Here is a 16,035-nt window from a genome sequence, read left to right as displayed (position 1 = left end):
TGACAAGAAAATTAGCAGCCTATTTCCTAGTACAATACTGTAGCTAGTCAAATCACCATGTTTCAGAAAGAAAAGGGGGAAAATTACACAAGGGAAAGAAGAAAATCATCTTCCTAGTCATCCAAAAGGCCTATCAAAAGGCTAGTGCTGTCTTACAATACAGTGCATTAAAATTTACACTTTAAAAAAAATAAATTAAAGAATCTAATCTGATTTGAATGATCACATAAAACAAAACTCCATTTTTCCTTACATGCTGCTTCATCCACAGACAGTTCATTTGCAAGAATTCCTCCAATCTTGCTGAAGGCAGGCATCTGAATACCATACTTTTCCAGTTCAAGCCTCATATTACTGATTTCCTCCTCTGAAATCACACGCAAGAAGAGTGTTACGAAGGCTTAAATACATTAGGAATAAGCACTGCTACAGCAAACAAAAAAGTTTAAGTTAACTACAATACATTGCAATCACTGCTTAAATAACACTTTGACTAGAAGTCAGTAAGGGAAATAAAATCAATGAAAACAGATACACATCTTTTCTAAAATCTAGGGGAATAATCTGTAGTCTTTCTTGCTAGAAAACAACACACAACTCCACTGAGCTGGTAACAGGCCCCATCACTCCGAGGTGCCTCATGTCAGGAACATGCACAGGGATTCTTTATATCATTGTTTTACCCTGTAAAGAGACTATGCTGAGAAAAAACACACGGATGCTATTGAGTCATGCTGCTGCTAAACACTATAAAACTCCAAAAGGGTTGATTGCTCAGCGTTTTATAGATACAGTCAACAGCTGTTATGCAGGAAAACAAAGTGTATACACCTTGTAAATCAGATGCATGCCCTCAAGCAGGAACCTCACTAACGCAAAACAGAATCTGAGAGTTTTGCAAAAATCAAGGAAGGGAAACTTTGAGGAGGCACGTGGGCATGAGACTTTGTGCCGGAATCTCCTGCGGCAGATCAGCTGCCAACCTCTTCTTCAGCTGATGGCACCTCTACTTTGAACTGTCAAGGAGGGCTAGAGCCATTTACCAAGTTCCAAAGTGAAACCTCTCCCAAGGGGATGGAGACAAGGTTTCAACATTTTACAACACTGGCAAAAAAAGTTAAGAGGCTGTTATTCCTGCAAGTAAAGGGTAGCAAACAGGTGGCTATCCAACAGCCTGCCTCAGAAGCACCAAAAGCAAACCTCCTTCTTAAATTATTGTAACTCCTCACAGCCACTAATTTTTAGAATAGAATAAACCAGGTTGGAAGAGACCTTCAAGATCATCACGTCCAACCTATCACCCAACACCACCCAATCAACTAACCCATGTAACCAAGCACCCTGTCAAGTCTCCTCCTGAACACCTCCAGTGACGGCGACTCCACCACCTCCCCAGGCAGCCCATTCCAATGGGCAATCACTCTCTCCGTGTAAAACTTCCTCCTGACCTCCAGCCTGAACTTCCCCTGGCGCAGCCTGAGACTGTGTCCTCTTGTTCTGGTGCTGGCTGCCTGGGAGAAGAGACCAACCTCTGCCTGTTTACAACCCCCCTTCAGGTAGTTGTAGAGAGCAATAAGGTCACCCCTGAGTCTCCTCCTCTCCAGGCTAAGCAACCCCAGCTCCCTCAGTCTCTCCTCATAGGGCTTGTGTTCCAAGCCCCTCACTAACTTCGTTGCCCTTCTCTGGACTCGTTCCAGCAACTCAACATCCTTCCTAAACTGAGGGGCCCAGAACTGGACACAGTACTCGAGGTGTGGCCTAACCAGTGCAGTGTACAGGGGCAGAATGACCTCCCTGCTCCTGCTGGCCACACTGTTCTTAATGCAGGCCAGGATGCCATTGGCCCTCTTGGCTGCCTGGGCACACTGCAGGCTCATGTTCATCCTACCATCAACCAGCACCCCCAGGTCCCTCTCTGCCTGGCTGCTCTCCAGCCACTCTGACCCCAGCCTGTAGCACTGCATGGGGTTGTTGTGGCCAATGTGCAGAACCCGGCACTTGGATGCGTTAAATCTCATGCCGTTGGACTCTGCCCATCTGTCCAGCCTGTCAAGGTCTCTCTGCAGAGCCTCTCTACCCTCTAGCAGATCAACTCCTGTCCCCAGCTTGGTGTCATCAGCAAATTTACTGATGATAGACTCAATGCCCTCATCCAGATCATCAATAAAGATGTTAAAGAGGATGGGGCCCAGCACTGATCCCTGGGGGACTCCGCTACTGACTGGCTGCCAGCTGGATGTGGCACCATTCACCACCACTCTCTGGGTTCGGCCATCCAGCCAGTTCCTAACCCAGCTCAGAGTGCTGCTGTCCAAGCCATGGGCTGACAGCTTGGCCAGGAGTTTGCTATGGGGGACGGTGTCAAAGGCCTTGCTGAGGTCCAGGTAAACTACATCCACAGGCCTCCCCACATCCACCAAGCGGGTCACCTGATCATAGAAGGAGATCAGGTTGGTCAGGCAGGACCTGCCCTTCCTAAATCCATGTTGGCTGAGCCTGATCCCTTGGCCATCCTGTAAGTGTTGTGTTATTGCACTCAGGATGACCTGTTCCATGATCTTGCCTGGCACTGAGGTCAGGCTGACAGGCCTGTACTTCCCTGGCTCATTCAACCGGCCCTTCTTATGGATGGGCACCACGTTGGCCAGCTTCCAGTCCTCTGGGACCTCGCCAGTGAGCCAGGACTGCTGAAAAATGATGGAGAGCGGCTTGGCCAGCTCCTCTGACAGCTCCCTCAGCACCCTAGGATGGATCCCATCTGGTCCCATGGACTTGTGGGGATCCAGGCGGCTGAGCAGATCACCAACTACCCCATTTTGGAACAGTGGAAAACTATGCTGCTCCCTGGCTCCTTCTGCCAGCTCTGCAGGCCAGCTGTCTGGAAGACATTCTGTCCTGCTAGTAAAAATTGAGGCAAAGAAGGTGTTAAGTATCTCTGCCTTTTCCTCATCCCTTATCACAACGTTCCCCTCCGTGTCCACCAAGGAGTGGAGGTTGTCTCTGCCCTTCCTCTTACGATTAATGTATTTATAGAAGGACTTTTTGTTGTCCTTCACAGCAGAGGCCAGACTAAGCTCCAAATGCGCTTTTGCCTCCCTAATTTTCTTTCTGCAAGACCTGCAACATCCTTAAATTTTTCACGGGTTGCCTCCCCTCTCTTCCAAAGGTGATACACCCTCTTTTTTTCCCTTAGTTCCATTAGAAGTTCTTTAACCATCCAGGCTGGCCGTCTGCCCCGGCGGCTCATCTTCCGGCACATTGGCATGTAGGCCATCCAGAGGTACAACCCTTTAACTGATCTGTACAATGCCCAGCAGGGTATGAGATAAAGGCAGCAAACATTGTTATTTTACTACCTGTGAAATCCACCTTGCCGTACAAATCCTGAATCTGAGGGGCAAGACCCAGTTTGAACAGGTACAGGCTAGAAAAGAAAACAGGCAAAAAAATACAGAATTAGTAATTTTTTCCTTGTGGTTCTAACAATGACAAAGATAATTTAATGAGATACAGATTCAAGGAGCCATTCAGAATAGCCAAAATAACTGCTCATAATCTCCAAGAGGGTGAGCTGACTCATCTCTTACTCCCCTCAACTGAACATAACTGGTCCACCACTTTGAAGGCTTCACTGAATTACACATTGATTGAGGCTAGAAGATTGTTATACTCAAGCTCCCTCATCAAATAAGGTCACATAGGACCAGGTTCCTCCAGATCATGTCCAGATGGCTTTTGAATATCTCCACATACAGAGACTCCACAACTTCTCTGGCCAACAAATGAATAGAATATGATAGGATAGAATAGACCAGACCAGGTTGGAAGAGACCTTTGAGATCATCAAGTCCACTCATTGGTCACCCCCACAGTAAATACAATATCTTTTAACATTCAGAGGGACTCTCCTGTGATCAGGTTTGTGCCAGTTGCCTCTTCCCCTTTAATGGGGCACCACTGAAAAGAGCCTGGCTTCATTTTCTTTGCACCCTCCCTTTAGATAGCTGCACACACTGCTGAGATTCTCCCAAAGCTTTCTCTGAGCAGTCCCAACTCTCTCAGCCTTTCCTTACAGGGGAGATGCTCTATCCATTAATCATCTTAGTGTCCCTTCCTTCAATTCTATCCAATATGTCCATGTCTTTTGTGGTGGCCCATAATCAGACACAGTACTCCAGGTGTGCCCTCAGCGGCACTGACTGGTTCACAGATTTACATATTGCATTGAGTTGGAAGGCACCCCCAAAGGTCAACTTGTCCAAACCCCCTGCAGCAAACAGGGAAGCCTCCAGCTAGATCAGCCTGCCCAGGGCCATATCAAGTCTGATCCTGAATGTGCCACTAGGTCTGTCAGGCAAGACTTGTCCTTGGATGTGGCTCACTAAAATGGTGTTCATGCATTCACTTAAGAGAAATGAAGGGATGCCACCTCAAAGATGGATGAATCCATACAGCTAAGGACAAACAGGACTGAGGAAAGTGAAGCAATGAAATATTTAGCTCTGCCTCAGACAGTAGAGAGGAGTGGGAGAACTGAGATGAGAGGGCAGTAATCACAACATACACCACTGGTTTTCTTTCCTTCAGCATCTGATTTGGCCACTGCCCAAGGCAAGTTACTGCCTTCATTGGTCTCTGCTCTGACCTGGTAGGACTGTTCTGCTAGAAAATTTATCCTCATCCAACCTTTAGTTCAGCTCTCTTCCCTCTTGCTTTTCAGCTTTGCAGGAAGATTTCAGAAGCAGCTAGATTTCTGCCTAGAGTGTCTTACCTGAGTGCATGAATGCAATAGATGCAGCGTGGCATGTTCTTGCGATCGTAGATATCTGTAGTTTCTGGATAGAATATCTAAAGATAAAACAAAGTTAGCAGTCTGAATGACACTTGCTCTATACAGCCAAATCACACAACCCTGAAAAGCCAAATTATTCTGCAGTACAACAACAAACCAGCCCACAGAACAAAAGTCTCTGAGCTTCTCTGCCCTGGCCCAGTATTTCTCCTGCCAACCCTTTTGTTTCTGCCACCTGGACCAGGGCTCCCTTTTTCCTGCCCAGCTTCTACACACATGGATGAGTTCACCCTTTCTGTGTGCACACCAAGATACTGGGTCATGAGGTATGAGTGAGGACTTTGGTGGAAGCCAAGAGATGAGAAATAACACACCACAGGAGAAAAGAGGCCTTTTTTATGTCCTTTTTTTCTTTTTTTTTACTAAATGGGGTTGAAAATCAAGAGAAGAGACAGTGACAAAGGGAAACAGAGACTAGCACTGAGGTGCTCTGCATAATGTATTTGCTCTTACTTGGACCCAAAAGTTTTTCAGTCTCAAATGCAAAGCTTTTCAAAGCTTAAACACAAGGGGCTAATAGTGGGAGCACTTCATTCAGAAGTGCTGACAAGGCACATTACTTTCTAGCTCCTTGCTGTCACCTATGAGCACAAAATAGCACTGCTCTTTCTGTAAAGGCAAGAGCAACTGAAGGACCCTCACAATTCCACAGCACCAGCTCTTTGGCTCTCATGCATGGGAAAATACTTTAAGCACCAATATCTCTGTCAATGTACTGGACCTCAGCCCAGTTTCTTTAACATCTCCTCACACATTTATTTCCCCACTCAAAACCTCTTGCATCTGAATATCTTGCTTCACACCTGGCACTTAACTTCTGTCTCGCTCCTCCCTCCTTTATTTTCACCTAACAACTTTAACAGCATATTTCAGTATTTCCTAATCCCAAATTAGCTCTTGTAAAATCATCATAAATCTCAGCAAGGCCCAACCAGTAAATCAACAAGTCATGTGAAAAACTTTGCCAAATATCAAGTGCTCCATTTGCAAGCACATATGTAAAGAAAACATACATGAAGTACAGTGTGTTGGTTTTGGTGAGACCAAGCATGAGACAGCTTACCAAAAAAAAAACTCCCAAAACCCAACCAACTATCAGCAACAAAAAAAAAATACAAACAAACAAAACCAACCAAACAAGCAAAAATCCCAACATGTCACACTATAAAAATAAAGTACTTATTATCCATATGTGCAACTTGACAACCAGCACAGTGCTACCACAGTTCTATATATTTTCAGGCAACAATGTTTATTAACTCAGATGATTTTATCTCCCCATCTCTAGTGAAGCCAGTAAGTTATATTTGAATTACCTTGGGGAGACCAATCTCAGCCATGGCGTTCAGCCACTGGATTACATTATCTGTGTGCCGGAAGTGGAGACCAGTTGCCTGAAATAAAAATGGGCAGGAACATAAAAAAAGAGGACAGTGAGGAACAAAACAGCACAGCTGCAGGAACAGCAGGAAGGGTCAGCAAGACAGATTGTGAAAACAATCTTCCCTGTGCAATTATACTGGCTGTGTATGACAAGTTTTTTCACATGAGCACAAGCTCAGATATAATGCTGAGTCCACAGCCCCTCATTTAACTAATGTTCTTCTAGAGTGAAGGTGGGTGCTCAGATAATAACAATATAAACTAACTTAGTGCTTATTTGTTCACAGTTCTCTGTGTGCTCATTTTCCTATTTGAGATGTCCACCTAAAGCAGTAACTATGGCAAATAGCTCTCACCTTATATCTAGTCTGCTCCCTATCATAGATTTTCTTCACAGAAACCACTTTAGGAGAGAAGAAGTTTCCAAGTTTGGCCAGGTAGACTCCATTCCTCAATCCTTCTTCCAGCTCTGTTGTGGGAGGCAGCTCCTCATTCAGACAGGCCTCCATCCATCTGAAAGTGCAAGATGAACAAAGTTGGGTCACCTGAGTGTATTTCCAATTTGTGAACATAACCCCATGCTGAACAAGTTTCACGCTGCTACTGCTGTCACGCTCTAGCACACTCTTTACTTAGCATGTACAGCAGGTATAGCACTACCACACAACTCATGTCATTAAAATGCTGGTTAGTAACACTGAGAACAGAATATTAAGGAGAAGTGCAGAGGCCAGTACCTGGTGTTTCACAAGCAATTAAGATAACATCTCACCATCATGTTTCTCCTTCAGCCATGATTTAGTTGGTACTAGCCTCAACATAGCAAGCAACCTTCCCCTTTAACTAACTTAAGTCTTCCTTAAATCTTTGGAGAAGAGAAGGCTGAGAGGGGACCTTATCAGTGCCTACAAGTGTCTGAAGGGCAGCTGTCAGGAGGATGAAGCCAGTGTCTTTTCAGTTATACCCACGGATACGACAAGGGGCAATGGAAGTAAACTCAGACACAGGGAATTCCGTCTCACCATCAGAAAAAAACTTTTCTGTGAGGGTGCTGGAGCCCTGGACCAGGCTGCCCAGAGAATTTGTGGAGTCTCCTTCTCTAGAGATCTTCAAACTCCACCTGGATGCACACCTGTGTGATCAGCTCTAAATGGTCCTGCTTTGGCAGGGGGGTTGGAGATTCAATCATCTCTTGAGGTCCCTTCCAACCCCTACCATTTTATGATTCCTCCTGAGTATAGGCTTATCTCACAAGCATTTCTTCACTTACATTAAGTATTCACTACTTATTCCATGATTTAGTACCACCTATTCAAGTTATTTCAGTTGATCCCATAAATGTCCAACAAAATTGCCAGGTCTACCTTCCTGACCTATATATTTCCTCCTGCTCCACTAAACATTTCAAAAACTGAGGAAAAAAACCTGGAACAGGCATTATTCTCATCATAACAGGGGGGGTGGAACTAGATAATCCCTGAGGTGCCTTCCAACCCTAACAATTCTATCATGATAACTCATTTCTCTTGTCTCCTTCCACAGCACTTAATGGTGTCAGATTAGAATAGCAAATTGTCTGAACTGTCACTGTCCTCAAACCAGTGGAGCACCTCAGTATTTCCTCTGGACAGAGATACTAGAGGCTGTATAAACTGCAAGCTCAGCTATGCAGTTTCTTTTAAAGACAACATGCTTCCTGGTTGTTGTGTGACCTGAAAAAGGGAAAATGTGGCCCATGGCTGTGCAGCCAAAGTGTTTTCATTAGATCAAGCCTTGCTTGCAGCTGAAATCTAAAACTCTTACGCAATGGATGAACCTTGGATCAAAAACCATAGAAAAGTGGCTTTCAAGACAATACTGGACTGGAAGAGCAGAAGCCAAATTAATGAGTAGAAAAATTAATAATGTGTCTCACAGGAATGATGACTCTCAATCACAGAATATAAATGGTCAGAAGAGACCTCAAAGATCATCCAGTCCAACCTTTGACCTAGCACTGAAGGGTCAGCACTGAACCATGTTCCTAAGATCCAGGTCCACAGGCTGCCTGAACACCCCCAGGGATGGTGACTCCACCATTGCCCTGGGCAGACCATTCCAACATTTGAGAATCCTTTCAGGGAAGAAATATGTCCTAATACCCAGCTTAAACCGCCCCTGGAGTAGCTTGTAACCACTTCCTCTAGTCCTGTTGCTTGACACCAAGGAGAAGAGGCTGGCCCCCTTCTCATTCCAACCTCCCTTTTAGTCCACAATACAGGGACTAAAACATAAGCAAGTAAAGAATCATGCTTGAAACCAATGAAGAGAATTTTCATATTTTAAATACTGTTTCAGATGCATACATGACTGTAAACTGTTCAGCTCCACATTAACCTAGGCAAAATGGCAGGAAAAACAGCATACTGGATGCAAGTAATAACAGATTAAATGGGTAACTGCAGTAAACAAACACAATTTCACAGAAATCAGTCTTGTAATGCACACCTCTGAAAACTCTGCTCTGCTGACTGACTGAAACTGCAGACATTTTGTGTCTACAAAGTGTGAGGCTTCGTGTCTCACAATCACAGTATCACTAAGGTTGGAAGAGACCTCGAGGATCATTGAGTCCAACCTGTCACCACAGACCTCATGACTAGACCATGGCACCAAGTGCCACGTCCAATCTCCTCTTGAACACCTCCAGGGATGGTGACTCCACCACCTCCCTGGGCAGCACATTCCAATGGCTAACGACTCTCTCTGTGAAGAACTTTCTCCTCACCTCGAGCCTGAACTTCCCCTGGCACAGCTTGAGACTGTGTCCCCATGTTCTGGTGCTGGTTGCCTGGGAGAAGAGACCAACCCCTTCCTGGCTACAACCACCTTTCAGGTAGTTGTAGAGGGCAATGAGGTCTCCCCTGAGCCTCCTCTTCTCCAGGCTAAACAACCCCAGCTCCCTCAGCCTCTCCTCACAGGGCTGTGCTCAAGGCCTCTCCCCAGCCTTGTTGCCCTTCTCCGGACACGTTCAAGTGTCTCAATGTCCTTCTTAAACTGAGGGGCCCAGAACTGGACACAGGACTCAAGGTGTGGCCTAACCAGTGCAGAGTACAGGGGCAGAATGACTTCCCTGCTCCTGCTGGCCACACTATATTCTGATTAAAATCAAGCACTGTATATACACTAAAAAAAAACAGTTCATACATACTAAGAATTAACAGACATCTCCAAAGAGTGTTTTCATGGTTCACTGAACAGTGCTGTTTCTAACACATTTTGGCACAGATTCATGCTGTGCCCCCTCCTTGCAGTTTTCCCAGAAGTAAACATATAAATCGAGGCTGGCACTATTAGAGGCTAACACCAATATTAGCATAACTATAATTAACACACAAGTGGTCACAGCTTGAGTAAGAACAGGACTGTCAACCTAGGCTTTTGACATGGTTACATACCAGGTCACTGATCCAAGCTTATCTACAGACTGAGGGTTATACCCTACAAGATAACTGTGACACTGAAGAAATGCTGAAAGAACACTCAGAATTCAATAGAGGTTTTACAAACAGCTTGGTTTCACCACTGCTGTTTTGGTTATGCAGATTGTTTTCAGCACCTGCATTCCTCTCCAGATAGCACAGAAAAATGCAAAGTTATTTCAAAAGGGAAAAAAAACCCAAATCACTACTATTCCACAGTTGCTTATCATAAAGTACCTACAACCAGCCACTATTACAGTCCTCCAGTCTCACTTCTACCCATTCCTTTATCTGAACGCAAACAACTACTCAGTTTTAAGAGCCATCCCCTTTGCCCAGGAAAGCCTTTTCCTCACAAGCTGCTTTTCCACAGCATCAAGTTGCAGAGGTGACACTTTTGACAATAGAAGCAAGAAAAAGATGCCACTAAGCTTTACAATGAGGTTCCCACAGTAAGCAATCGCAGAAAGAGCTCAACAACCAGATGGCTCCAACACACGCAGCAGTGCAGATTTCAGAAGATCCTGGGAGGAGGAAAAGGGAAACTGCACATTTCTCAGGATCTAGTAGTCACAAAATTCAACAGCAAGGAACAGTTTTGTGCTCCTGCTGACAACCTCAACAGGGGGTGGTTTTCTGCAGGAAAAAGGCAACACAGCAGATTGTTCCAGCTTCTCATTCGCCATCCATCTCATTCATTTCCAGAGTCCTTCCTGACACACACAAAACTGGGGGGGGCAGGGGGGGAAATGATCCTAATTAACATCTTACAAAACTCATTCATAAAATGTACAGCATGACAATTGTAGCCTCTGCTCTTGTCCTGATGACAAAGGTTCTGTGTGCAGAAACTTCCAATCTGCAAACAAGTAGCTGGTTGGAATGGGTGAGACAATCTTCACATAAAAATGACCAAGGCCTAGCACTACTGAAGAAATGGGATACTGCAACACTGCTTGGGGGAACTGCAGAGGGAGAAAAAAATTCACCCATCCAACCCCCTCCCAAACAAACAAACCCCCCAAAAAACACCAAAACCAAACCAAAGTAAAACAAGGGAAAACAACCAAAAAGAGAGTGAATACTCTTCAGCAATCAAGAAGTATCCTTTCGTATTCCAGAGAATCACCTAAAACACTCTTTGGAAAGGTATATAAAAGTGACATATCCAAGCCCCACGTCCCACACACTCCTTGTGGGTCCTAATGGCTTTCCTAAAAAGCTGCAGGAAGTCAGAGGACTGATCTGTATGCCCTTTGATCACACCTGACTAACTGGAAATGATAATTACTCTCACTGCCTGGTTTATTTACAGAATCACAGAACAGCCCAAGTTAGAAGATCATCTGGTCCAACCTCTTGCAGGGAAGAAAGATTAGATGAGATTATCTGGCACCCTGTCCAGTTACACCCAGTGATGGGGACTCTATCACATCCCTGGGGAGGTTGTTATATTGGTAGATTGTTTCCACTGCAGAAAACTTCTTTTTCACATCAAGATAAAAATTCATCTGGTACAACTTGCACCCATTACCCCTCAATCTATCCGCGTGACTTTGTGAAGAAAGAGATTCTATCCTTTGTAGCTGCCTTTTAAGTACTCAAAACTGTGATGAGATACCCCCTGAGCCTTCTCTTGTCCAAGGTAAAAAGACCAAACTCCCTCAATGTTTCCTCACAGGGCAGGTTCTCCTATGGTTTGATCATCTTCACAGTCCTCCTTTGGACCTTCTATTCACGTAACAGAAAGTGACCACTTAGCCACCAAACACTAGATGACGTGCAGCCATGTTCTTGCCTGTCTTGTCTTTTGAGCTCCTTGCCATCTCATTTGGGAAAACAACACTTAAGACTTTATGCAAAGCCTGTAAGGTACAGAAAACAAATACAACCCGAAGGACACGTTTAGGGAGTAAGGAACTGAGTCAAAGTACAAGTATCAGAAAGCAAACCAGTTCAACAAGTTTTGAGAGGAGTTCAGTATTCAATGTGAAGAGCCTACAAATTTTAAGCCATAAAGGGATAGGAGTGCAGAAAGCATCAATTCAGGACACACACAAGTGGCAGGGGCTACATGTCAGGAGAGTTCCAAGTAAGAAATAAATCAAAATAACCTGTATTAGAGAAGCTTCCACAAGACAAATGACACTCAGTGCCTCTAGACCAAGTGAAAACAGCAATAACCTCAGAAAGCCTCAGTGACCCTGCATTCAGTAGTTCAGGTACAGTGCACTTAAACAGTAACAATTTTGAAGTGGAGAAAGCATATATAGGAAATTGCTAATTTGAGCATAATTTATCATGGAAAGCAATACTTGTCCTGCAAGCTTCCCAACAGTCTCCCATAGTAAGAGACTTAGTACCACACCTTCCTTCCTCAAGTAACACAAATACAGGGTCTTGTGACTCAGACTGCCATGTTTCCCCAGGTTAGTTTTATAAATAGAAATGCCAACACTCTCCTAAAGGGATTAAAAATCAAGCTGGTTGCCACAGCTTCTTGAACAGAATGTTCTCCAGGATGTCTCTACTGCAAATGAGGAATTGTGGATCACAGGCAGTTAAACTGTGAGAGCACTTTAAATCCCAAGTGAGACCATTACACTGTGGAGTGCAGTCTCAGCCCCAGAAGAAAAGAGTGCATCCAAAGGCAGGATGGGGAGCCTGAAAAAGCAACAAGGGGTAGTGTTTACCAGGATGAAAAGGTTTCTGGAAACACCTAGCCAGCCTCTATACATGAGCTGCAAGAAGAAACTCATTCTTCTGCAAACTACTATTGTCCTGGGTTTTCCTGATTTCCTTTCAAAGAAACTTAGTTCTTCTTGAATAAAGTCCCAGGTTCTAGGCAAATGCAGATAACAGCCAAATAAAAGACAAAGAAAACATAACATGAGTTTATACATTCTGGATCCAAAAGATACTGCAAAGTAAGTTGAACATTCAGATCATTCTCTTCCCCTAGCCTACATGGCTGTATTTCCTGAGCTGCTTCAACCCAATCTTCATAGAATCTCTGAGGTTGGAAGGGACCTCTTGATCCAGTCCAGCTCTTCACCACCCCCACAAGCAACCCTCTTCCCCATTCCAAGTGAGGCAAAAGCTTCATGCAACACAACTTGTAAGCCTTAGATCATCACAACCAAAGACTCCTGAGAGCACACATTGCTACTCAAACCCTGAGCAATAGGGTACATAATACCCTCCTAATAATCTTATTGGGGAAACAAAAAAACCAAACCACACCTACTTTGTTCAGTATAAGAAAACCTAAAATGGAAGTAGAAGGGACATGAAACGGGATCACTTAATGCCTTACCAAAGGACATAGATAGAGGCAGTGAGTTCTGTTTAAACATCCCAATAAAGTAAGATAAATAGCCTATAATTACATCATAGCTGTCTTAAGGCACTCATACCTGCTTCAACAGGTTCCTAAGTGGGTGTTAATATAACTATAAACCCAGGGCAATTACCATACAATAAGACTCCTCATGGTACAGCATTGCTTAACCATTTGCTAAGCCAGAGGACAAAGCCATGTTCCAGAAAGCACTATGCAGTACCTTTTACATTTAAAAGCTCACTTAAGAATGAGAGATGTTAATTTTTTAAAAGGCAGAAACAAATGAAGGATTTCCAGATGAAAAAGAGAAAAGCATTTCTCTATTCTCACCTGGGCTGAGGGCTGAGGAGGGGGGATGCTGTACCTGCTTGATGGGCAACTTACACTGCCTTCACACATTAGGCATAGGACAATACGCCATCAATAGGCTTTCCACAGAAACCTTGAATCCCCTTTGGTTACTATGTCAGCTTCAACTATGTTCCCTCCCTCTCACCAAGACCTAATCCTTCAACCTGACTGCATAAGCAACTTTGGGACTCTCCAATTTTACTGAAGGTAGCTCAAATGAAAGTAGTAATTATGCCTTTCTAATGAGTCAGTCCCACTGTTATGAAATGCAGAACCTCCTCCTAGAATGAAGACCCCTGAATACCTACATACAACTACTACCATCAGCTGCAACTCAGAGCCAGGCCTTCCTTAAGCAGACACAACAGTAGAAACCTAACATGGGGTATTTCCAGGCAGCCAGTCCCTCAAGTAATGCTGTCTTCAAACTTCTTAGTGAAGCATTGCTCCATTAGCAAGGCTTGGAAAACAAACATCAGACATTTCAACTACCAACTTGACTCACAGCACAGTGTTATCAAGGATTGTGACAAGTTACACAAAGATGTGATATTTTTCAATGGGCCAATTTTAACCAGAATTTGAGTTTAGACCCAGCAGAAACTTAACAGTGATCACTCAGCATCAATGAATGTGTGATGACACTGACATTTTGCTCTTGAGGCTGTGGGGAAAACGTAGAAAAGAAAGTCACTCTCCAAGCTGCAAACAGAACCTCAGTGCAAACTACTGAGCCTAGGAGCACTTGCCACAGAGCTCTTGATGGCAGACCAGAATCACTGGAGTCTTCTCTTTGTAAGCATGTCAGTGCCACAGCACTCCTTGCTTGCTTCTAGTGGCCCCTTAGCAACTATGCTTCAGAAAGTTGTTGCCTCCTTCTTCAAGAAGGCTAAATATTCTGTATTTCACCCTGAAGGAGCTCTAGAGGTGGACTGGAGGAGGATACAGCTTGATTCTCTGTCCAAGCATATATGATATTATCAACGCTGTCTGTATACCACACCAATGCATTTTAATTAGCAAAGTAAGTCTGTCTAAACCTGTGCTCTAACACAGGGTATCCTACACACAGACTGTCTTACATATCTCCTTCTCACAACTATTAAACAAGTAGGCTATTTGCCCAAAAAGAAGTTCTTCATAAACACCTTCAGGGTGTGATCTCCATCTGCACACTCACATTGTGGGTAAAAATTCTTGAAATGAGGTGATGGGTTTTGTCTTTCAAAGTAATCCCGTGGGTGTTCATTCATCCACTGCCTATTGCTATATCCACATATAGACTAAACTGCATCTTACACTCTTAACTTCTTCTAATCTCACAATACTGAAAATTCAATGGAAAATAAAAGGTGCAGTTTGAATGGATGTACTGAAAATGCTGCCAAGAACTTTAGAGTTGTTTTGGTTGCTTCCCCTCCTGACTTTTCATTTCCTAACATTTAAAAGGTAGAATTTCAGGGGAGAAGGTGGGGGGTGATCTCTCCTTAGGATTTTACTTTTCCCCCTAGTCACACCACATTCCCAAAAGCAGGACAGAAGTTACGAAACAGAGGTGAAAGCCTATCAACCAAATGCCAGACAGGGGCAGGGACTTCCTGCAGTAACCAATGAAGATCGACTGTTAACCTGCAAGAACATTCCTTAAATAATATCAGAGCAACAGCTTCAAAAAACTGAAAAGGTCTAAGTCTGCCTTTTTTCTTTCTTCACTGAAAACTCTCATTCTTCTCAAGAACTTAATTAAAACATTCTTGAGTGTATTGTAGTACTGCAATAAATGAGAAAACAGAAGGTAATTTTAAAAGGTCTTTGAAAAGTCTTTGTAAACTAACACACTCATTTCTTTCTTTCAACCACTAGCCACATAGTTTTGGACCTCACCCAGAAACTGACAGCCAGCACACAGGAGGCAAAGCTTGAAGCTGTAACTTCATTTGAAGTACACTGCAGTAATTCAGGAGAGAAACAGCATTCCCTGTGTTGCTTCAGACAGACAACACACAACAAACAGAACCCAGCTTTGCTTCTCCATGTAGCTTTTAGCATTCTATACTAAGACAAGATAACCCCTGTATATCCAAGCAGGGCAACACTATATAAGCACATTACATATTAAGCACACATGCAAAGAATTCATTTAGTTTTGAGAGAGTTCCTTTGCCAGTACTAAGTGGGCCTAGTTCAAGCCTTAATGTCCTCTCCAGACAGGATAATCTAGGTACCCTCACATGGCATCCTTATGTCTACAATGGTGTATTCAGTTTGCATGGTGAGGTTTTGGTAGTAGAAGGGTCTACAAGGGTGGCTTCCTGTGAGAAGATGCCAGAAGCTTCTCCCAAGGCAGACAGGGCCAGGTGCAGACAACTCCAAGGACATACTACTGCTGGCCCAAACTAAACCAATCAGCAATAGTGGTAGGACCTCTGTGATAACATATTTAAGAAGGGGACACAACAGTAACTGGGAGAGAGGAGTGAGAACGTGAGCAAAATAACTTTGCAGACAACAAAGTTGTTGAAGAAGGAGGGAGAGCAGGTGCTGCAAGAGATATTGCCCTGTGGTCCATGGTCAAGACAGTGGTGACAAGTTGTTCCTTTGCAGCCCAGAGAGGTTAATGGCAGTGCAGACCTACCTGCAGCTCA

At 44.0% G+C, this 16,035-nt stretch overlaps 1 protein-coding gene across 1 annotated transcript in view; it reads right to left on the bottom strand.

The window, feature by feature from the left end:
• The window catches only part of IQGAP1 (IQ motif containing GTPase activating protein 1), a 67,977-nt gene that overhangs the window by 36,463 nt on the left and 15,479 nt on the right, over positions 1-16,035 (bottom strand). Inside the window, exons 3-7 of the mRNA XM_068143676.1 lie at positions 6,592-6,748; positions 6,169-6,246; positions 4,772-4,848; positions 3,357-3,424; positions 254-367 (exon numbers count right to left, since the gene is read on the bottom strand). Coding sequence (XP_067999777.1) covers positions 254-367; positions 3,357-3,424; positions 4,772-4,848; positions 6,169-6,246; positions 6,592-6,748 — 494 coding nt within the window. The remainder of the gene's footprint in view (positions 1-253; positions 368-3,356; positions 3,425-4,771; positions 4,849-6,168; positions 6,247-6,591; positions 6,749-16,035) is intronic.

This window comes from Melanerpes formicivorus, unplaced genomic scaffold (assembly GCF_026170545.1).
Source record: "Melanerpes formicivorus ecotype bairdi unplaced genomic scaffold, bMelFor1.0.p_v2 SCAF_10, whole genome shotgun sequence".
In the NCBI taxonomy this organism is placed as follows: domain Eukaryota; kingdom Metazoa; phylum Chordata; class Aves; order Piciformes; family Picidae; genus Melanerpes; species Melanerpes formicivorus.
This window is presented reverse-complemented; position numbering and strand designations above follow the sequence as displayed.